This window comes from Bufo gargarizans, chromosome 2 (genome assembly GCF_014858855.1).
Source record: "Bufo gargarizans isolate SCDJY-AF-19 chromosome 2, ASM1485885v1, whole genome shotgun sequence".
NCBI classification, from domain to species: Eukaryota; Metazoa; Chordata; class Amphibia; order Anura; family Bufonidae; genus Bufo; species Bufo gargarizans.
The window spans coordinates 654019263-654042105 of NC_058081.1; the positions used below are offsets into that span (position 1 = coordinate 654019263).

At 49.3% G+C, this 22843-nt stretch overlaps 2 protein-coding genes across 3 annotated transcripts in view; both read left to right on the forward strand.

The window, feature by feature from the left end:
- Positions 1-6994, forward strand: part of LOC122928917 (carcinoembryonic antigen-related cell adhesion molecule 1-like) — a 204978-nt gene extending 197984 nt beyond the window's left edge. The window contains exon 12 of one of the 2 annotated variants that reach the window (XR_006387936.1): positions 2655-2677. Coding sequence is in view for 1 of the 2 variants with exons in the window: in XM_044282234.1 (XP_044138169.1) it covers positions 2655-2771 (117 nt within the window). In the remaining variant the exon portion in view is untranslated. Of the gene's footprint in view, positions 1-2654 lie in introns of both variants that reach the window. The other variant, XM_044282234.1, reaches the window with a different exon arrangement.
- Positions 4135-8872, forward strand: LOC122926265 (proline-rich protein 36-like). The gene is made up of 3 exons (XM_044277640.1): positions 4135-4200; positions 6986-7854; positions 8203-8872. Exons 1-3 carry the CDS (start codon positions 4135-4137, stop codon positions 8276-8278), a joined length of 1011 nt encoding a protein of 336 aa, XP_044133575.1. The 3' UTR covers positions 8279-8872.
- The last annotated feature ends 13971 nt before the right edge of the window (positions 8873-22843 follow it).

A 22843-nucleotide genomic window follows, 5' to 3' on the forward strand; every position in this document is an offset into this window, starting at 1 on the left:
CTTTTCTGAGCAGATGTCAGTGTGGTGAAGCTATAGTACATAGAGTATATGATATGTAGATGCTAGGACACAGCTCTGCCCTCAGCATGTCTTTACTATACTTATAAGATAACAGATATTACTGGTGTCTGTATAATCATATATTGTGTCTGTGAATAAAGCAGTGATAGGTAGATGAGCTTTCTGAGCAGATCTCAGTGTGGTAAAGCTATAGTACATGGAGTATATGATATGTAGATGCTAGCACACAGCTCTACCCTCAGCATGTATTTTCTTTAATTATAAGATATTACATATTACTGGTGTCTGTATAATTATATATTGTGCCTGTGAATAAAGCAGTGATATGTAGATGAGCTTTTCTGAGCAGATGTCAGTGTGGTGAAGCTATAGTACATATAGTATATGATATGTAGATGCTAGGACACAGCTCTGCCCTCAGCATGTCTTTACTATACTTATAAGATAACACATATTACTGGTGTCTGTATAATCATATATTGTGTCTGTGAATAAAGCAGTGATATGTAGATGAGCTTTCTGAGCAGATCTCAGTGTGGTGAAGCTATAGTACATAGTGTATATGATATGCAGATGCTAGCCCTTAGCATGTCTTTCCTGTACTTATAAGATAACACATATTACTGGTGTCTGTATAATCATATATTGTGTCTGTGAATAAAGCAGTGATAGGTAGATGAGCTTTCTGAGCAGATCTCAGTGTGGTGAAGCTATAGTACATAGAGTATATGATATGTAGATGCTAGGACACAGCTCTGCCCTCAGCATGTCTTTACTATACTTATAAGATAACAGATATTACTGGTGTCTGTATAATCATATATTGTGTCTGTGAATAAAGCAGTGATAGGTAGATGAGCTTTCTGAGCAGATCTCAGTGTGGTAAAGCTATAGTACATGGAGTATATGATATGTAGATGCTAGCACACAGCTCTGCCCTCAGCATGTCTTTCCTATACTTCTAAGATAACACATATTACTGGTGTCTGTATAATCACATATTGTGTCTGTGAATAAAGCAGTGATATGTAGATGAGCTTTCTGAGCAGATCTCAGTGTGGTGAAGCTATAGTACATAGTGTATATGATATGCAGATGCTAGGACACAGCTCTGCCCTTAGCATGTCTTTCCTGTACTTATAAGATAACACATATTACTGGTGTCTGTATAATCATACATTGTGTCTGTGAATAAAGCAGTGATATGTAGATGAGCTTTCTGAGCAGATCTCAGTGTGGTGAAGCTATAGTACATAGTGTATATGATATGTAGATGATCGGACACAGCTCTGCCCTCAGCATGTCTTTCCTATACTTCTAAGATAACACATATTACTGGTGTCTGTATAATCATATATTGTGTCTGTGAATAAAGCAGTGATATGTAGATGAGCTTTCTGAGCAGATCTCAGTGTGGTGAAGCTATAGTACATAGTGTATATGATATGTAGATGCTAGCACACAGCTCTGCCCTTAGCATGTCTTTCCTATACTTATAAGATAACACATATTACTGGTGTCTGTATAATCATATATTGTGCCTGTGAATAAAGCAGTGATATGTAGATGAGCTTTCTGAGCAGATCTCAGTGTGGTAAAGCTATAGTACATGGAGTATATGATATGTAGATGCTAGCACACAGCTCTGCCCTCAACATGTCTTTCCTGTACTTATAAGATAACACATATTACTGGTGTCTGTATAATCATATATTGTGCCTGTGAATAAAGCAGTGATATGTAGATGAGCTTTCTGATCAGATCTCAGTGTGGTGAAGCTATAGTACATAGTGTATATGATATGTAGATGCTAGGACACAGCTCTGCCCTCAGCATGTCTAGCCCTGTCAATCAAGGGGAGGGGGAGTGCGCATAGCACAGAGGAGTGTAAGGCTACTTTCACACTAGCGTTCGAGCGGATCCGTCTGCATTATATTGTCAAAAAATGTCTAAGTGTGAAATTAGCCTCAGTCAATGGGGGACGGATCCGAAAGTCAATGGGGGACGGATCCGTTTGAAGATTGAGCCATAGTGTGTCATCTTCAAACGGATCCGTCCCCATTGACTTACATTGTAAGTCTGGACGGATCCGCACGCCTCCACACGGCCAGGCGGACACTGCTGAGCGGAGCGGAGGCTGAACGCCGCCAGACTGATGCATTCTGAGCGGATCCGCGTCCACTCAGAATGCATTGGGGCTGGACAGAAGCGTTCGGGTCCGCTTGTGAGAGCCTTCAAACGGAGCTCACGAGCGGACACCCGAACGCTAGTGAGAAAGTAGCCTTATAAATCAGTGCTCAGATGACTCAGCCTCCAATAGCTAATTTGCATATTTCTCTGCAGCTGTTTATCGTACAGACTAGAGAAAGGTATTGTTTTAATCAGCATGATGAGCCCCACCAGGCAGTATGTCTGTTTTATAGGGTTGATCCAGATGACAGAGCCTCTTTAAGTCTGAATCTCCCTAGTCAGAGAGCTCCCATATTTTATGAGGTGTTATCTGATTAAGTGGTCGGTTGCTCTTGCAGCGTGGACGGTATCTCCACGTGGTTCGGAGCAGCTAGTGTGATGAGCCTCGTAGAGAACTAGTCGTGAGAGAGATTTTTTTCTGACATTGTATCTTTTCTTTTCAGGATGAATTAAAATACGCTGCAATCAATTTCCAGAACAAATCCTCCACCAAGTCCGTGGCGCCGACAATACCGCAGGAAACTGTATATAGTGATGTGAAAAATGCATCCAAAAGATAATCCCCAGATCCCACAACAGATACCAGTCACAGTGGACATCCTGAGCCCGGGTCCCACCACACATCCCAGTCATGGTAGACATCCCAATCTCCAATCCCACCGCACATCCCAGTCACAATGGACATCCCAAGCCTGGATCCCACCGCACATCCCAGTGTCGATAGACATCCTGATCTGGGATCCCACCGCACATCCCAGTTATAATGGACATCCCAAGCCTGAATCCCACTGCACATCCCAATCACGGTGGACATTTTGAACCAAGATCCCACCGCACATCCCAGTCCCTGGGGAAATCCCAATCCCATTTCCTGCAACACATCCCAGTCATGATAAACCATCTCCAATGTACGTCACTGACCACCCCTCGGATGCCCACCTCATGTGCACAGGTAGCAACGATTCACCTCTGTACACTCTGCACTAGGATCTCTCTGCTTCAGGGACTTATTAATGCTGGACTACTCCTGATCATCACCAGAGACATGTAACCTGGTTACTAATAGTTGTGAAACTCGAGGAGGGACTGGAGCGTTTTCTTCTCTGCCAGGAATATTTATGATCCATCATGACTCGTCTGGATGGGGTTTATAGCTATTGTCTCAGAAGGTGCCTTCATATATGGTCCTGCCGTTGTGAGGCCTATCCTGCCCCAGATTAATGAATGACAGCTTCAGCGACCTTTGCTTCTTGGCACCAATTGGAAATCTTACCTTTTTAACCTTCTCAGAACACACCTGTATGAGGCCCTGTTCACTTGTTATAGTCCTGGAAATGGATTTTAAGTTCCTTAAGGGAGAGACCTGTTAACACGAGGTCCTCGGTGCCGACCATGAGTGGTGTCCTCTCCTACAGGCCCAGTGTCCTCTTCCGTCCCCCGAGAACTGTTTTAGGTGATTTAAATTTTGTATATGAGAAATTAGACAAGGAAATATTAGATAAGAAAGCGCTGAACCCCCCAAAAAAATAGCTGAATGTGGAAGTTCTCATCTGTAGAGTGGATTTTGCACTAAACGGAGCCTCGATGCAACAGAATGTGGCTGGAGACCCAGCTCTAGAGACAGGTGGGGGTCTCAGAGGTGGGACCCGCTCCTCTCAGGCATTTATAGTGCCTCCGGTGGAAATGCCCTTTAAAAGGCCTGAGATTATGTATTTATATGGTTTTGATCGTCATTACCCCAATGTACCTAAAGAAAAGAAAAGCAGAAAAAAACTTAGCAAATAATCTTGACTAAAATTCAATTGTCCTGCGTCTACAACCCCTGTGCAGAGCTTTACTTCTCCATGGTAACAGACTACAGAGAAGCCCTGTGTAGTCTGACCCTCAGTCATAGTCCTTTCTATCTGTAACCCACCAAACCAAATGTCTGTAAGCGTGGGGACCGATGGAAGAGACGGCACATGGAGGCTTACAGAGAAGGTCCAGGAGGCAAGACATTTGGTGCTGCCTTTGAAGCCAATAATGTGCAAATAAAACCTGTTAAAGTTAAATGATGATAGGAGGAAACCTAAATAATTTGGTGGACCCAAGGAGCCCCTGTCTGACCCGGAGTCAAATGTGTAATGCACTGTACACACTGTCAGCATGCTTCATCCCTTACGTCCCTTACACAGAGGTTGAGGGCGCAGCTTTATCTCCATTGTTTACACTGCAACGCTGCTTCTTTAAATTGACCGAAGGGTCTGTTAAGCTGATTGCAAATTGTCCCCTTGCTGGACCCCTAGTAATCAGCAGTGTTCTGCTCTCCTGCAGCGCCTCCACAGGAGGAATGAAGTATTACACAATGCCTCGTGAGATCCAGATAGTGAATGCACACCGGTCATCCTGGAACTGGATGCACTTTGTAGGATATTCCTTATATATCCTCCTCACAGACAGACTGACATTTCAGTATGGACGGGTCTTATCTCATGGACGTCCACATGTAACATGTATAAAGATTCAGGTGCTGGTAAAAAACCACTGCACTGTATAGATAGTCTCTGAACAGCAAACTACTAGACCACCGCGCCTTATCCACTGCCCGGTGTGCCATACCACCACACCTTATCCCACTGCCCAGTGTGCCAGACCACCACACCTTATCCCACTGCCCAGTGTGCCAGACCACCACGCCTTATCCCACTGCCCAGTGTGCCAGACCACCACGCCTTATCCACTGCCCAGTGTGCCAGACCACCGCGCCTTATCCACTGCCCAGTGTGCCATACCACCGCGCCTTATCCACTGCCCGGTGTGCCATACCACCACACCTTATCCCACTGCCCAGTGTGCCAGACCACCACACCTTATCCCACTGCCCAGTGTGCCAGACCACCACGCCTTATCCCACTGCCCAGTGTGCCAGACCACCACGCCTTATCCACTGCCCAGTGTGCCAGACCACCGCGCCTTATCCACTGCCCAGTGTGCCAGACCACCGCGCCTTATCCCACTGCCCAGTGTGTCATACCACCATGCCTTATCCACTGCCCAGTGTGCCAGACCACAGCGCCTTATCCACTGCCCAGTGTGTCATACCACCACACCTTATTCCACTGCCCAGTGTGCCAGACCACTGCGCCTTATCCACTGCCTAGTGTGCCAGACCACAGCGCTTTATCCACTGCCCAGTGTGCCAGACAACCACACCTTATCCACTGCCCAGTGTGCCAGACCACCACGCCTTATCCACTGCCCAGTGTGCCAGACCACCGCGCCTTATCCCACTGCCCAGTGTGTCAAACCACCATGCCTTATCCACTGCCCAGTGTGTCATACCACCACGCCTTATCCCACTGCCCAGTGTGCCAGACCACTGCGCCTTATCCACTGCCTAATGTGCCAGACCACAGCGCTTTATCCACAGCCCAGTGTGTCATACCACCACGCCTTATCCACTGCCCAGTGTGTCATACCACCACGCCTTATCCACTGCCCAGTGTGCCAGACCACTGCGCCTTATCCACTACCCAGTGTGCCAGACCACTGCGCTTTATCCACTGCCCAGTGTGTCATACCACCACGCCTTATCCACTGCCCAGTGTGTCATACCACAACACCTTATCCACTGCCCAGTGTGCCAGACCACTGCGCCTTATCCACTGCCCAGTGTTCCATACCACCACGCCTTATCCACTGCCCAGTGTGCCAGACCACTGCGCCTTATCCACTGCCCAGTGTGTCATACCACCACGCCTTATCCACTGCCCAGTGTGCCAGACCACTGCGCCTTATCCACTGCCCAGTGTGTCATACCACCACGCCTTATCCACTACCCAGTGTGCCAGACCACTGCGCTTTATCCACTGCCCAGTGTGTCATACCACCACGCCTTATCCACTGCCCAGTGTGTCATACCACCACGCCTTATCCACTGCCCAGTGTTCCAGAACACTGCGCCTTATCCACTGCCCAGTATGCCTTACCACCATGCCTTATCCACTGCCCAATGTGGCAGACCACCGCGCCTTATCCACTGCCCAGTGTGCCATAACACCACGCCTTATCCACTGCCCAGTGTGCCATACCACCACGCCTTATCCACTGCCCAGTGTGCCATACCACCACACCTTATCCACTGCCCAGTGTGGCAGACCACTGTGCCTTATCCACTGAGCAGTGTGCCAGACCACCACGCCTTATCCACTGCTCAGTGTGCCATACCACCACACCTTATCCACTGCCCAGTGTGCCAGACCACCTTGCCTTATCCATTGCCCAGTGTGCCAGACTACCACGCCTTATCCATTGCCCAGTGTGCCAGACTACCACGCCTTATCCACTGCCCAGTGTGCCAAACCACCTTGCCTTATCCATTGCCCAGTGTGCCAGACTACCACGCCTTATCCACTGCCCAGTGTGCCAAACCACTGTGCTTTATACATTGCCCAGTGTGCCAGACGACCACACCTTATCCTCTGCATAGTGTACCAGACCACCATGCCTTGTCCACTGCCCAGTGTGCCAGACCACCTCATCTTATCCACTGCCCAGTGTGCCAGACCACTATGCCTTATCCACTGCCCAGTGTGCCAAACCACCATGCTTTATACATTGCCCAGTGTGCCAGACGACCACACCTTATCCTCTGCATAGTGTACCAGACCACCATGCCTTGTCCACTGCCCAGTGTGCCAGACTGCCGTGCCTTATCCACTGCCCAGTGTGCCAGACCACCTCATCTTATCCACTGCCCAGTGTGCCATACCACCATGCCTTATTCACCTCGTAGTGTGGCAGACCACTGCTCCTCCTCCACTGTCCTCCCCCATACTCCTCCTCTTTACTCCTCTTCTACATTTCTCCTCCATGCTCCTTCTCCACATTCCTGCCCCACACTCCTCCTTACTCCTACACTAAGTTTCTTCTCTGCACTCCTCCTTCACAGTTCTCCTCTGCACTTCTCCTTGGTGCATCTCCTCCACAGTCCTCTCCCACATTCATCTTTCTTACACCTCCTCTGAACTTGTTCACTACACTCCTTGCACTCCTCTTCTGCACTTCTCCATTGTGCTCTTGTCCTCCTCTAACCTCCTCCTCCTCTGGGCTCCTCCTCAGAGCTTCTCCTCAACATTCTTCCTCCACAGCCCTCTCCAACATTCATCTTTCTTACTCTGAACTTCTTCTCTGCACTCCTTGCACTCCTCTTCTGCACTTCTTCACTGTGCTCTTGTCCTCCTCTAATTGTCCTCCTCCTCTGGGCTCCTCCTCTGAGCTTCTCCTCAACACTCCTCCTCCACAGCCCTCTCCAACATTCATCTTCCTTACTCTTCGTCTATTCTCCTCGTCTGCTATTCTCCTTTGTGCTCCTCCTCCACAGTTCTCCTCTGCACTTGTCCTCCGCTCTCTTACTCCACAGCAGTTCTCCTCTGGACTCCTCCACTCTCCTCCTCCACACTCCTTAAAACTTGCCCTCTGTACTCCTCCTTGCACCCTTCTCTGCACTTCTCATCTGCGCTCTTCCTCTGCGCTCCTCCTCAGCACTACTCCTCCCCAGTCCTCCTCAGCACTTCTCCTCCCCAGTCCTCCTCGGCACTCCTCCTCCCCAGTCCTCCTCTGCACTCCTCCTCCCCAGTCCTCCTCAGCGCTCCTCCTCCCCAGTCCTCCTCCCCAGTCCTCCTGCCCAGTCCTCCTCTGCACTCCTCCTCCCCAGTCCTCCTCGGCGCTCCTCCCCAGTCCTCCTCAGCACTACTCCTCCCCAGTCCTCCTCTGCACTCCTCCTCCCCAGTCCTCCTCAGCGCTCCTCCTCCCCAGTCCTCCTCCCCAGTCCTCCTCCCCAGTCCTCCTCTGCACTCCTCCTCCCCAGTCCTCCTCGGCACTCCTCCTCCCCAGTCCTCCTCGGCGCTCCTCCTCCCCAGTCCTCCTCGGCGCTCCTCCTCCCCAGTCCTCCTCTGCGCTCCTCCTCCCCAGTCCTCCTCTGCACTCCTCCTCCCCAGTCCTCCTCTGCACTCCTCCTCCCCAGTCCTCCTGCCCAGTCCTCCTCGGCACTCCTCCTCCACAGTCTTTCTCCATGCCCCTCCTCTGATATTCACCTCCTAATTACAGATAAGAAAGACGAAATAATCATTAATCTCATTAATATCGACAGTCTTACCGTAAGTTATTTAGTAATCCGGTGATGATGAATACTGAGTACTCAGGGTGTTTCTCACATTACCTTGTCCCAGGCAATCATGTATAGCAGAGCTGAGTTAGTAAGGCCAGTCATGATGATTTCCTTGGAATTGCAGATAAATGTACAGCTAAAACGACCCCTTACTGGTGCAGGATCTAATAGAGGCAGTGGTCTTCATTTACGGAGCCCCCTGATGATCAGTGGTGCACAGTGATTATCTAGTTGTCCGCAGCCCAAACTATCTAAAGTGAAGGGTTGTCTTAACTGGTCTGACGCTGGAGCGATATGTTCGGCTCTGCTATACCTGTACAGTGAGTAAACCTAGGGCTCGGAGCTTCTGATGTCGCAGGTTTCCATATATTTAGGTGATGTGAGGAGGATGCGATTACAGGGGTGATATAGATGTACCCCGCTGAGTCGTCCGTGTTTTACGCCATCAGATTCCTATGGTTGATATCACAGAGATGTAAATAATTCTTTAATAAAATGTCTTCTCCCTTCTTATCACGTCTTTCTTTAGTTTGTGGTTTAAATTCTTTGACTATAAAAAGTTCTCTTCATCCCATTGAAGAAAGTTCATTATAGGAGAAAATATTGTCTGTATCGATGCCGCCATGATGAGTTTGTCATGTGGTGCAAATCATTGATATCTGTGGTTTTACTCAGGACGGCAGCTTATTCTACGGAGTGAACCTACCTCAGCCACAATCCCTGGTCCACACGGTGAGAAGAAGTCAGGAACCTGGGATATGGGGTGACCTTCAAGAAATAACATAAAGGGTACAAATTGGACACAGAGACCACAAGGTGGTGACGCAGAGTACAAGGTGGTCACGGATGGTAAAAGGTGGACACAGAGGGCAGAAGGTGGTAATGCAGAGTACAAGGCGCTCACAGAAGATACAAGATGGGCACAGAAGGGACATGGTGGTCATGCAGGGTACAAAGTGGTCAATGAGGGTGCAAGGTGGTCAGGAATGGGTAAAAGCTGGTCAGGAATGGGTAAACGGTGGTCATTCAGGGTACAAGGTGGAAACGGTGGGTGAAAGGTGGACACAGAAGGCACAAGGTAGTGACGCAGAGTAAAGGTGGTCATGGAGGGTAAAACGTATTCATATAAGGTATAAAGTGGACACGGTGGGCACAAGGTGGTCATGCAGACTACAAAGTGGTCACTGAGGGTGCAATGTGGTTACTGAGGGCACAAGGTGGTCATAAAGAGTACACAATGGTCAGGGATGGGTATAAAGTGGTCATGTACCGTACAAGCATGTCACTGTGGGTGGAAGCTGAAAATACTGAAACCAGTGTATTATTACACTGAAGGGAGTTGTCATCTGCCCACCCCATCCCCAAGCCAAGTACATACATTGTGAAGGACCAGTGAAAAGCCCTATATAGGCTGATGGAAGGAACCTTCACACAGGGTTTTATTGGATCCATCCTACTCACAGACATGTGTGCAGAGATCCGTGATACATGTGATGATATAGATGTCAGCCTCTGAGCTGCATTAGTGTTAGGCCTCGTTCACACTTCAGTGTTTAGTCAGTGATTTCCATCAGTGATTTGTGAGCCAAAACCAGGTACAACTCTAAACACAGAACAGCAGCAGATCTTTCCCTTCTACCTCATGTCTGTGGAGGCTCCACTTCTGGTTTTGGCTCACAAATCACTGATGGAAATCACTGACCAAACACTGAAGTGTGAACGAGGCCTTACTGTCCCGAAATGATAGTATGCTGCAGAGCTGCCATCACGTCTGGTCCACAAGCTTGTAGTCCGTCATGCCCCCACAGCTTAGCTCACCCCCTCAGGCAGGGGAACATATGTTGGTTCCAGTATTAGATAATTGTACAGAAGCTGCCATAAATATGACATTTTCCAGAATGCAAATCACTAGAAGCTGCGTTCGGGCGTCGAGCCGGGGGAAATCCTAGACAAATCTGTGAGACTGATCTGCATCTTACCAAAGGCAAATATTCTCCGAGATCTGCGTCTGGTTTATGTAAAACAAGTGGCAAAGAAATAGAGCAAAACAACAGTCATAAAGTTCAGATCAGGATGAGAAGATGTGGCCCTGTAGACAGGACGGTGAGATGTCACAGAATCAAACCACCTCTGTATCCAAATACTAAGACATTCACCGGATATAGAGCAGCAGTGTGTGCTCCAGAGCTGTTCTTCCTCCTGTGAATGTGGACAGGCCATACAAGATGAGATACAGCCTCTAGTCTGTATAGAAGATGAGATACACTCTGTAACCTGTATACACAATGAAATATGGCCCCTAGCCTGGGTACAAGATGAGATACAGTGTCTAGCTTGGATACAAGATGAGATACAGCGTCTAGCCTGGATACAAGATGAGATACAGCCTCAAGCCTGGATACAAGATGAGATACGGCCTCTAGCCTGGATACAAGATGAGATACAGCCTCTAGCCTGGATACAAGATGAGATACAGCGTCTAGCCTGGATACAAGATGAGATACAGCCTCTAGCCTGGATACAAGATGAGATACGGCCTCTAGCCTGGATACAAGATGAGATACGGCCTCCAGCCTGGATACAAGATGAGATACAGCCTCTAGCCTGGATACAAGATGAGATACAGCGTCTAGCCTGGATACCAGATACAACCTCTAGCCTAAATACGAGATGAGAAACGGTTGGGCATTAGAGTTGAGCGAACACCTGGATGTTCGGGTTCGAGAAGTTCGGCCGAACTTCCCGGAAATGTTCGGGTTCGGGATCCGAACCCGATCCGAACTTCGTCCCGAACCCGAACCCCATTGAAGTCAATGGGGACCCGAACTTTTCGGCACTAAAAAGGCTGTAAAACAGCCCAGGAAAGGGCTAGAGGGCTGCAAAAGGCAGCAACATGTCGGTAAATCCCCTGCAAACAAATGTGGATAGGGAAATGAATTAAAATAAAAATAAAATAAATAAAAATTAACCGATATCAATTGGAGAGAGGTCCCATAGCAGAGAATCTGGCTTCACGTCACCCACCACTGTAACAGTCCATTGTCAGATATTTAATCCCAGGCAGAGGAGAGAGGTCCCGTAACAGAGAATCCGGCTTCATGTCAGCAGAGAATCAGTCTGCATGTCATAGCAGAGAATCAGGCTTTACGTCACCCACCACTGCAACAGTCCATTGGCATATATTTAGGCCCAGCACCCAGGCAGAGGAGAGAGGTCCCGTAACAGAGAATCTGGCTTCATGTCATAGCAGAGAATGAGGCTTCACGTCAGCCACCACTGCAACAGTCCATTGTCAGATATTTAGGCCCAGCACCCAGGCAGAGGAGAGAGGTCCCGTAACAGAGGATCTGGCTTCATGTCAGCAGAGAATCAGTCTGCATGTCATAGCAGAGAATCAGGCTTCGCGTCACCCACCACTGGAACAGTCCATTGTCAGATATTTAGGCCTAGCACCCAGGCAGAGGAGAGAGGTCCCGTAACAGAGAATCTGGCTTCATGTCAGCAGAGAATTAGTCTGCATGTCATAGCAGAGAATCAGGCTTCACGTCAGCCACCACTGTAACAGTCCATTGGCATATATTTAGGCCCCGGCACCCAGGCAGAGGAGAGAGGTCCCGTAACAGAGGATCTGGCTTCATGTCAGCAGAGAATCAGTCTGCATGTCATAGCAGAGAATGAGGCTTCACGTCACCCACCACTGCAACAGTCCATTGGCAAATATTTAGGCCCAGCACACAGGCAGAGGAGAGAGGTCCCGTAACAGAGAATCTGGCTTCATGTCAGCAGAGAATCAGTCTTCATGTCATAGCAGAGAATCAGGCTTCACGTCAGCCACCACTGCAACAGTCCATTGGCATATATTTAGGCCCCGGCACCCAGGCAGAGGAGAGAGGTCCCGTAACAGAGGATCTGGCTTCATGTCAGCAGAGAATCAGGCTTCATATCATAGCAGAGAATCTGGCTTCACGTCAGCCACCACTGCAACAGTCCATTGTCAGATATTTAGGCCCAGCACCCAGGCAGAGGAGAGAGGTCCCGTAACAGAGAATCTGGCTTCATGTCAGCAGAGAATCAGTCTTCATGTCGTAGCAGAGAATCAGGCTTCACGTCACCCAACATTGGAACAGTCCATTGGCATATATTTAGGCCCCGGCACCCAGACAGAGGAGAGAGGTCCCGTAACAGAGACTCTGGCTTCATGTCAGCAGAGAATCAGTCTTCACGTCTGTGACGGTATCATCCGTGTCACCGTCTAGTATTCCCTTCTCCCCTTGAAATAGCACAGCCAAGTAATCCACAGAGCAATAAATCGCTATTATCGCTAGTATCGCTGGTATTGCCGGTATCGCCAAATAAGTCTATACATGAGCCCAAGCTGAATGCTAGAAATACTTTACTGGAAGGCTTCACATTGAAAAATACAATTGCTTTTATCCCCTGCTCCCATGCAAGGGAGACACCCACAACAACCATACATTAACCCATAACACAAAGGTTACAACCCACATAGACACCATGGTTACCATAATCAGGAGAATACACATTGCCCTTTGTCCTAAGAGACAATCGAATTACAACTCGGTTGTCTCCAGGACAGAGGACAATCGCCAATACACACAGAGAGACAATGGAACAGACATCACTTACTCAACGTATACAATGTCCCACCCTTTACAATACACATAGACATTTAACATCCCAAAATGGCACGAATTAGACCAGGAATTCAAAAGTTAGTACAAGTCTCTTTGGCCTGGATGTACTTATGGCTTTTCTGCACAAAACCGGTGCATTCAACATGGGACCATAATAGCATGGTAAGAGGCGGGCAAGTAGTCCTTTCCAAGCACTCGTGGCAACCTCAAAAGAGGGGAGTTTGTCACAACGTCACCCAACACTGGAACAGTCCATTGGCATATATTTAGGCCCCGGCACCCAGACAGAGGAGAGGTTCATTCAACTTTGGGTAGCCTCGCAATATAATGGTAAAATGAAAATAAAAATAGGATTGAATGAGGAAGTGCCCTGGAGTCCAATAATATATGGTTAAGGGGAGGTAGTTAATGTCTAATCTGCACAAGGGACGGACAGGTCCTGTGGGATCCATGCCTGGTTCATTTTTATGAACGTCAGCTTGTCCACATTGGCTGTAGACAGGCGGCTGCGTTTGTCTGTAATGACGCCCCCTGCCGTGCTGAATACACGTTCAGACAAAACGCTGGCTGCCGGGCAGGCCAGCACCTCCAAGGCATAAAAGGCTAGCTCTGGCCACGTGGACAATTTAGAGACCCAGAAGTTGAATGGGGCCGAACCATCAGTCAGTACGTGGAGGGGTGTGCACACGTACTGTTCCACCATGTTAGTGAAATGTTGCCTCCTGCTAACACGTTGCGTATCAGGTGGTGGTGCAGTTAGCTGTGGCGTGTTGACAAAACTTTTCCACATCTCTGCCATGCTAACCCTGCCCCCAGAGGAGCTGGCCGTGACACAGCTGCCTTGGCGACCTCTTGCTCCTCCTCTGCCTTGGCCTTGGGCTTCCACTTGTTCCCCTGTCACATTTGGGAACGCTCTCAGTAGCGCGTCTACCAACGTGCGCTTGTACTCGCGCATCTTCCTATCACGCTCCAGTGCAGGAAGTAAGGTGGGCACATTGTCTTTGTAGCGTGGATCCAGCAGGGTGGCAACCCAGTAGTCCGCACAAGTTAAAATGTGGGCAACTCTGCTGTCGTTGCGCAGGCACTGCAGCATGTAGTCGCTCATGTGTGCCAGGCTGCCCAGGGCTAAGGACAAGCTGTCCTCTGTGGGAGGCGTATCGTCATCGTCCTGCCTTTCCCCCCAGCCACGCACCAGTGATGGGCCCGAGCTGCGTTGGGTGCCACCCCGCTGTGACCATGCTTCATCCTCATCCTCCTCCACCTCCTCCTCATCCTCGTCCTCCTCGTCCTCCAGTAGTGGGCCCTGGCTGGCCACATTTGTACCTGGCCTCTGCTGTTGCAAAAAAACTCCCTCTGAGTCACTTCGAAGAGACTGGCCTGAAAGTGCTAAAAATGACCCCTCTTCCTCCTCCTCCTCCTCCTGGGCCACCTCCTCTTCCATCATCGCCCTAAGTGTTTTCTCAAGGAGACATAGAAGTGGTATTGTAACGCTGATAACGGCGTCATCGCCACTGGCCATGTTGGTGGAGTACTCGAAACAGCGCAACAGGGCACACAGGTCTGGCATGGAGGCCCAGTCATTGGTGGTGAAGTGGTGCTGTTCTGTAGTGCGACTGACCCGTGCGTGCTGCAGCTGAAACTCCACTATGGCCTGCTGCTGCTCGCACAGTCTGTCCAGCATGTGCAAGGTGGAGTTCCACCTGGTGGGCACGTTGCATATGAGGCGGTGAGCGGGAAGGCCGAAGTTACGCTGCAGCGCAGACAGGCGAGCAGCGGCAGGATGTGAACGCCGGAAGCGCGAACAGACGGCCCGCACTTTATGCAGCAGCTCTGACATGTCGGGGTAGTTGTGAATGAACTTCTGCACCACCAAATTCAGCACATGCGCCAAGCAAGGGATGTGCGTCAAACCGGCTAGTCCCAGAGCTGCAACGAGATTTCACCCATTATCACACACCACCAGGCCGGGCTTGAGGCTCACCGGCAGCAACCACTCGTCGGTCTGTTGTTCTATACCCCGCCACAACTCCTGTGCGGTGTGGGGCCTGTCCCCCAAACATATGAGTTTCAGAATGGCCTGCTGACGTTTACCCCTGGCTGTGCTGAAGTTGGTGGTGAAGGTGTGTGGCTGACTGGATGAGCAGGTGGAAGAAGAGGAGGAGGAAGCCGAGAAGGAGGAGGTGGCAACAGGAGGCAAAGAATGTTGCCCTGCGATCCTTGGCGGCGGAAGGATGTGCGCCAAACAGCTCTCCGCCTGGGGCCCAGCCGCCACTACATTTACCCAGTGTGCAGTTAGGGAGATATAGCGTCCCTGGCCGTGCTTACTGGTCCACGTATCTGTGGTTAGGTGGACCTTGCCACAGATGGCGTTGCGCAGTGCACACTTGATTTTATCGGATACTTGGTTGTGCAGGGAAGGCACGGCTCTCTTGGAGAAGTGGTGGCGGCTGGGAACAACATACTGTGGGACAGCAAGCGACATGAGCTGTTTGAAGCTGTCTGTGTCCACCAGCCTAAATGACAGCATTTCATAGGCCAGTAGTTTAGAAATGCTGGCATTCAGGGCCAGGGATCGAGGGTGGCTAGGTGGGAATTTACGCTTTCTCTCAAATGTTTGTGATATGGAGAGCTGAACGCTGCCGTGTGACATGGTTGAGACGCTTGGTGACGGAGGTGGTGGTGGTGTTGGTGGTACATCCCCTGTTTGCTGGGCGGCAGGTGCCAACGTTCCTCCAGAGGCGGAGGAAGAGGCCGAGGCGGCAGCAGCAGAAGAGGTCGAGGCGGCAGCAGCCGAAGAGGCCGAGGCGGCAGCAGCAGAAGAGGTAGCAGGGGGAGCCTGAGTGACTTCCTTGGTTTTAAGGTGTTTACTCCACTGCAGTTCATGCTTTGCATGCAGGTTCCTGGTCATGCAGGTTGTGCTCAGGTTCAGAGCGTTAATGCCTCGCTTCAGGCTCTGATGGCACAGCGTGCAAACCACTCGGGTCTTGTCGTCAGCACATTGTTTGAAGAAGTGCCATGCCAGGGAACTCCTTGAAGCTGCCTTTGGGGTGCTCGGTCCCAGATGGCGGCGGGCAGTAGCAGGCGGAGTCTCTTGGCGGCGGGTGTTCTGCTTTTGCCCACTGCTCCCTCTTTTGCTACGCTGTTGGCTCGGTCTCACCACTGCCTCTTCCACCGAACTGTGAAAGTCAGTGGCACGACCTTCATTCCATGTGGGGTCTAGGACCTCATCGTCCCCTGCATCGTCTTCCACCCAGTCTTCCTCCCTGACCTCCTGTTCAGTCTGCACACTGCAGAAAGACGCAGCAGTTGGCACCTGTGTTTCGTCATCATCAGAGACATGCTGAGGTGGTATTCCCATGTCCTCATCATCAGGAAACATAAGTGGTTGTGCGTCAGTGCATTCTATGTCTTCCACCGCTGGGGAAGGGCTAGGTGGATGCCCTTGGGAAACCCTGCCAGCGGAGTCTTCAAACAGCATAAGAGACTGCTGCATAACTTGAGGCTGAGACAGTTTCCCTGGTATGCATGGGGGTGATGTGACAGACTGATGGGCTTGGTTTTCAGGCGCCATCTGTGCGCTTTCTGCAGAAGACTGGGTGGGAGATAATGTGAACGTGCTGGATCCACTGTCGGCCACCCAATTGACTAATGCCTGTACCTGCTCAGGCCTTACCATCCTTAGAACGGCATTGGGCCCCACCATATATCGCTGTAAATTCTGGCGGCTACTGGGACCTGAGGTAGTTGGTACACTAGGACGTGTGGATGTGGCAGAACGGCCACGTCCTCTCCCAGCACCAGAGGGTCCACTAACACCACCACGACCATGTCCACGTCCGCGTCCCTTACTAGATGTTTACCTCATTGTTACCGTTCACCACAACAACAAAAATATTATTTGGCCCAATGTATTGTATTCAAATTCAGCGGGATATAAATTTGAGGCCTAGTATTTAGGCGCTGGGTGACAGGTATGTGTTTAGTGACAGAATTAGACTTGGAAATGCACAGTAGCGGGTGTGTGAAGTTATTCTGAATGACCCAATGTGCACCTTGAATATTATATACCCTTTTAGGGATAGATTTCAAATAGCTCTGATATAGCAGAAACCACTAAATTAGGAAATTGCTAAATTGGGAATTGTATTTCAACCCAGAACAAAAAATGTGCTTTGACGGACACTAAATAACTTTCCCAGCAACAACAGGACAGCGGTAACGAGAGATTTAGCGGGATATCAATTTGAGGCCTAGTATTTAGGCGCTGGGTGACAGGTATGGATTTACTGACAGAATTAGACTGGGATATGGCCAAAAAATAAACAGACTATTGCTGGTTAAATGCACTTGGTGTGACAGCTTCACCCTGATGTAGGCTTTAGCCAAAAAACAACCACACCATTGAGGGTTAAATGCACTTGGTGGCAGCTTGTGCTGGCGCACCACAAGACACAAAATGGCCGCCGATCACCCCAGAAAAATGTGACTGACAAACGGTTTGTGCAGCCTAAAAACAGTGAGCAATTGAGTATCAGCAGCTCAATGACCCACAGCTGTAGATCGATCAGTTAATCAAGTCCTTTGGAGGAGTTAATCTGCCTAATCTCGCCCTACTGTCGCAGCCGCAACCTCTCCCTACACTGATCAGAGCAGAGTGACGGGCGGCGCTATGTGACTCCAGCTTAAATAGAGGCTGGGTCACATGGTGCTCTGGCCAATCACAGCCATGCCAATAGTAGGCATGGCTGTGACGGCCTCTTGGGGCAAGTAGTATGACGCTTGTTGATTGGCTGCTTTGCAGCCTTTCAAAAAGCGCCAAGAAAGCGACGAACACCGAACCCGGACTTTTACGAAAATGTCCGGGTTCGGGTCTGTGTCACGGACACCCCAAAATTCGGTACGAACCCGAACTATACAGTTCGGGTTCGCTCATCCCTATTGGGCATGAAAGCATACTGGTTCTATGTGGTAACTTGCGGCACATTTGCCCACTTACGTTGCAGCTGGGCCTGTACATCCTGGCTGCACACTTCGGGGTTGGGGAAGCCGGCATCTGAAGCTTGTTCCCATAAATGCTGGACTGTGGACAAATCTAATGACCGGTGTAAAGGGGGAATATTAATCACCAATATTTATGCAAATATCGATAATTAATATTCATAAATAGGAGGATTCGTCTAGTGATGACACCGCCTATTTATGCCTTTATATAACAATAACACAATACTTTCGCTATGCTTTACACTGATCGCTACACTAGCTGCATGCGCCTTACTCACTACCGCTAACAAGTACACACTACACAAAGGGTACAAATATAACGGTATTTATTACTTACAATACACTATGCGCGCCATACACTAACAATACAGCAATAAATATACACTCCTAAACTACACTACACGTTCCCAATTCCACCCATAAACTAACTAGACAATTCACACATACAAGTATATTCACAGCCTACCCACCTGGTTCTATACTATCCCTATGGGGTACGACGAGGGTCAACGGTGGTCTTACAGGGGTGTAAGCAGACCACAAACTGTAATAGGGGTGAGGTAACTAGGGGTGAGCACAACAGGGTTAATCAGGGATACCACAATATAAGGGTTAATCGGGGGTGGTAAGTACAGTAAGGGTATCAGGGCAGGGACTAGGGTGGTAGGCACAGCAGGGCAGGGACTAGGGTAAATCATGAGTAATAGGGTAAACAATGGGCACAGGGGGTGAGGGTATACAACAGGGGAAGGTATGATATAGGGTAAGATGGATAGAAGGGTGATATAGGTATAGGGTATATAGGAGAGTGTCGTTGGTGGTATAGGGTAGATAGGAGGGTGTATAGGGTCGTTGGTGGTATAGGGTAGATAGGAGGGTGTATAGGGTATAGGAGGGTAATAAGGTTCGCTGGTGGTATAGGGGGGTGATACTTATGGTCTCTTGCTCGTTGCCTAGGGGATGCTCGTTGTCCTGGGGATGATCCTTCAGGGAGGGTGGGCGGCCGGCTCTCTTCTCTCTTAGTGCAGGGCCTGCTGGACTTATATGTCCGGCCGCCTGCACTCCGTACCGCCCACACAGAGGCGCGCGAGCGCGCACCACTGTGAAGGACACGTGGGCCGGCGCGGTGAGATGACGTCACCGCGCCTGCCCGCGCGTCTCTGCACGCGCGCCGCAGGGCCGTGTGCAGTTGCTGACAGGCGGGAGATCCTTTGATCTCCCGCCTGTTGCTCTCAGCATTCCGGACATCGCAATGGTAATTGCGATGCCGGAATGCGCATAATAGAGGGAGCGGAGGTGTCTCCTCTCTTTATTATGCTTAATTATCTCCAGCCGGGCTGCAGATAATTAGAACAAAAGGATTCAAATTCTTTAGAATTTGAATCCTTTGAGTTCACCAGAATGACCGGACCTTGTCACCAGAATGACCGGACGCCTTCACCCAGATTACATCAATGTGAATGCTTGGGGCACATTCACATTGATGCATCTGGGTCCATGTAAGGGGGGGATTTATATGATATAAGGGGGCATTATATGAATATTCAGGGGGCATATATATATATATATATATATATATATATATACATATACTTATATGATAAGGGGGCATACTTTCCCCACAGGGGCCACATATATATATATCTATCACATTATATGAATTCCCAAAGGGGCATGAATGAGCCCCTGGGGAATATCAGAGGCGGATGGGCGCAGGTGCTGGGCACATCTGCGCACATCGTCCTCTGATGGGAACATTATGCACCGCTAATACATATATATATATATATATGCATGCCCCAGTAGGCATGCATATATATCTATGCATAACTGCCACCCTTCCTCAACAACCGGCATCCAAGGAAGTTTTGCAAATTGGAGGAGGCATTCCTGCGAAACTCTTGCTTTGTGCAGGTGAGTATCATCCTGCAAAACAATGGAAGCGCTGCAATGAGAGGAGCACATGTGGTGGCAGAATGTCCTGCACATATCACTGAGCTGTCAGTGGCCTCATATCTCTACTAGTGTTGTTCGCGAATATCAGCACTTAAAGAATTTGCGGATATCTCGAATATAGTGCTGTATCTTCGTAATCGTGAATATTCTAGATTTTTTTTCATCAGTACCCATGATCCCTCACTACTTCTTGCTTGTGGGCCAATGAGAAGGCAGCCATGTCTTTGACTTTAGGAGTAGTGTTGATTGCGAATTTTCATATTGCAAATTTTTATTGGGAATTTTCCAATTGCAAATTTTCGCAATCAAGAAAATAATGACTGGAGATCATGAATTCACGAATATATGATGAATATTCGCCAAAATATTCACAAAATATTGAAAATTTGAATATTACCTCTGCCACTCATCACTGATCTCTACTAGTGGTGACTGTCACATGCAATGTTCCTCCAGATTATCGCATCAGCATCTGTCAGCCCTTTCATGAGAGGAGCACATGTGGCGGCAGGATCTCCCGTACATATCACTGAGCTGTCAGTGTTCTTGTATCACTACTAGGGGTGACCGACTGTCGTATGTGATGGCTCTCCCGATCATCACACCAGCAGTTGTCAGCCCTGCCAGGAGAGGAGCACATGTGGTGTCAGGATGTCCTGCACATATCACTGAGCTGTCAGTGTCCTCGTATCGCTACTGGGGGTGACCGACTGTCGCATGTGACGGCTCTCCCGATCATCACACCAGCAGTTGTCAGCCCTGCCATGAGAGGAACACATGTGGTGGCAGGATGTCCCGGACATATCACTGAGCTGTTAGTGTCCTCTTATCGCTACTGGGGGTGACCAACTGTCGTATGTGATGGCTCCCCCGATCATCACACCAGCAGTTGTCAGCCTTGCCATGAGAGGAACACATGTGGGGTCAGGATGTCCTGCACATATCACTGAGCTGTCAGTGTCCTCGTATCACTACTAGGGGTGACCGACTGTCATATGTGATGGCTCCCCCGATCATCACACCAGCAGTTGTCAGCCCTGCCATGAGAGGAACACATGTGGTGGCAGGATGTCCTGCAGATATCACTGAGCTGTCAGTGTCCTCGTATCAGTAGTGGTGGCCGACTGCCATATGTGATGGCTTCCCCGATCATCACACCAGCAGTTGTCAGCCCTGCCATGAGAGGAACACATGTGGTGGCAGGATGTCCTGCACATATCACTGAGCTGTTAGTGTCCTCGTATCAGTAGTGGTGGCCGACTGCCATATGTGATGGCTTCCCCGATCATCACACCAGCAGTTGTCAGCCCTGCCATGATAGGAACACATGTGGCGGCAGGATGGCCTGCACATATCACTGAGCTCTTAGTGTCCATGTATCACTACTAGGGGTGACAGATTGTCATATGTGACGGCTCTCCCGATCATCACACCAGCAGTTGTCAGCCCTGCCACAAGAGAAACACATGCTGCGGTAGGATGTCCTGTGCAGTGGCCAGGATTGGGGTGGCCCAAATGCTATGCTTGGTCCCCTGGACTCCAGTAAGGTGTCACCAGGTGTTGCTGCTCTATGGAAGGGATGGCAAGGTGTGGTGCTACCCAATGGGAAATAAGTACACACCTCAACGCGCGTTTCACCTTGGTTTTGTTGAAGGTACAGGCTTACCTACCTTTGTGTGTTATGTACATGTATTTCCATCTTCTGTGGGAGCTATGTGGGTGCTTTGGATCCATACTCAGTATGCTGTTTGTGGACATTGTTCTATATCTAGATGTTTTGTCCCCATTTTACATGATTTATATCTTTATGTCCAGCGTCTTCTTGAGGTCCCTCCTGCAGTCTGGCAGAACCTTTCCAACTCAGCAATGGTGTATATTTGCAGCACACTAGGGGCTCTGGCTGCGAACCTTCTAGTGGGAGGGGTGGAGAAACACAGCCCAAGCAGATACAATGTTACACTCTTCCTCTGTCACAGACTTGCATTAGAACTTTAATAATACCTAATAGAAACTGTTTTTCCAGACAAAAAATGTCTTCAGACATAATAACAGAGCTAAACCAGACATTCAAAAGGTCGGTCTGTCTGGTTTTGTTGCAAATGAACAGGATATATATTGCAATGAAAATAATATGTACAATGCAGTAACACAGTATTAATCAGCATGTCAGTGCAAGTTAACCCTTCAAAGTGAAATGAAGTAAGGATAACTTTGCATAGGGGAAATAGGAAAAATGTCAACAAACGGCCAGACTTCAAAGTGCCCCTGCTCCAGGGCACTATCACGGACACATAACTAAGCTGCTAGTGTCCTCGTATCACTACTAGGGGTGACCGACTGTCATATACGATGGCTCCTCCGATCATCACACCAGCAGTTGTCAGCTCTGCCCTGTGAGGAACACATATGACAGCAGGATGTCCTGGACATATCACTGAGCTGTCATCATCCGTGAGGAAAAAAGCACTAAGGAGGAAGAAGAAGGGTCCTCACATTATGTGAGAGAAAGTGGAGGGGCTTGCCCTGATTTGCCTACTGGCCGGCACGCAGCCTAGAGGAGGAAATCAGTACTGCAGCACGAAGGGAGGTGCCCGAGCAGAACGCCATTCCCTGCTGGGCTTTGAATGAGGGTAGATGGGTCTTACAGTGTCTGCCAGGAAAACCATCTTAGCAGTCATGGGATTCAGCCAGTTCCCTCCAGTTCTCCAGCTCCGTTTGTTAAAATTACAACTGGATCAGAGAACCATGTTACCGGCTGAGTCCAGATCCGATGCTCTGTTGGTGGCAGGGCAGCTGGAAATGTTCACTTCCATAGCTTTGCGCACTGTTGATAGTTCATCTCCTTAGTTGGGTGGTATGTGTGTGTAGTGTA

What these genes read in the sequence shown, in the direction of transcription:
- LOC122926265 (XM_044277640.1), top strand. Translation starts at nt 4,135, where the DNA reads ATGTCTGTAAGCGTGGGGACCGATGGAAGAGACGGCACATGGAGGCTT. An exon ending in TTACAGAGAAGGTCCAGGAG is followed by an intron (nt 4,201 to 6,985) that starts GCAAGACATTTG and finishes TTCACCTCGTAG; the next exon opens with TGTGGCAGACCACTGCTCCT. An exon ending in TCAGCGCTCCTCCTCCCCAG is followed by an intron (nt 7,855 to 8,202) that starts TCCTCCTCCCCA and finishes CCTCCTCTGCAC; the next exon opens with TCCTCCTCCCCAGTCCTCCT.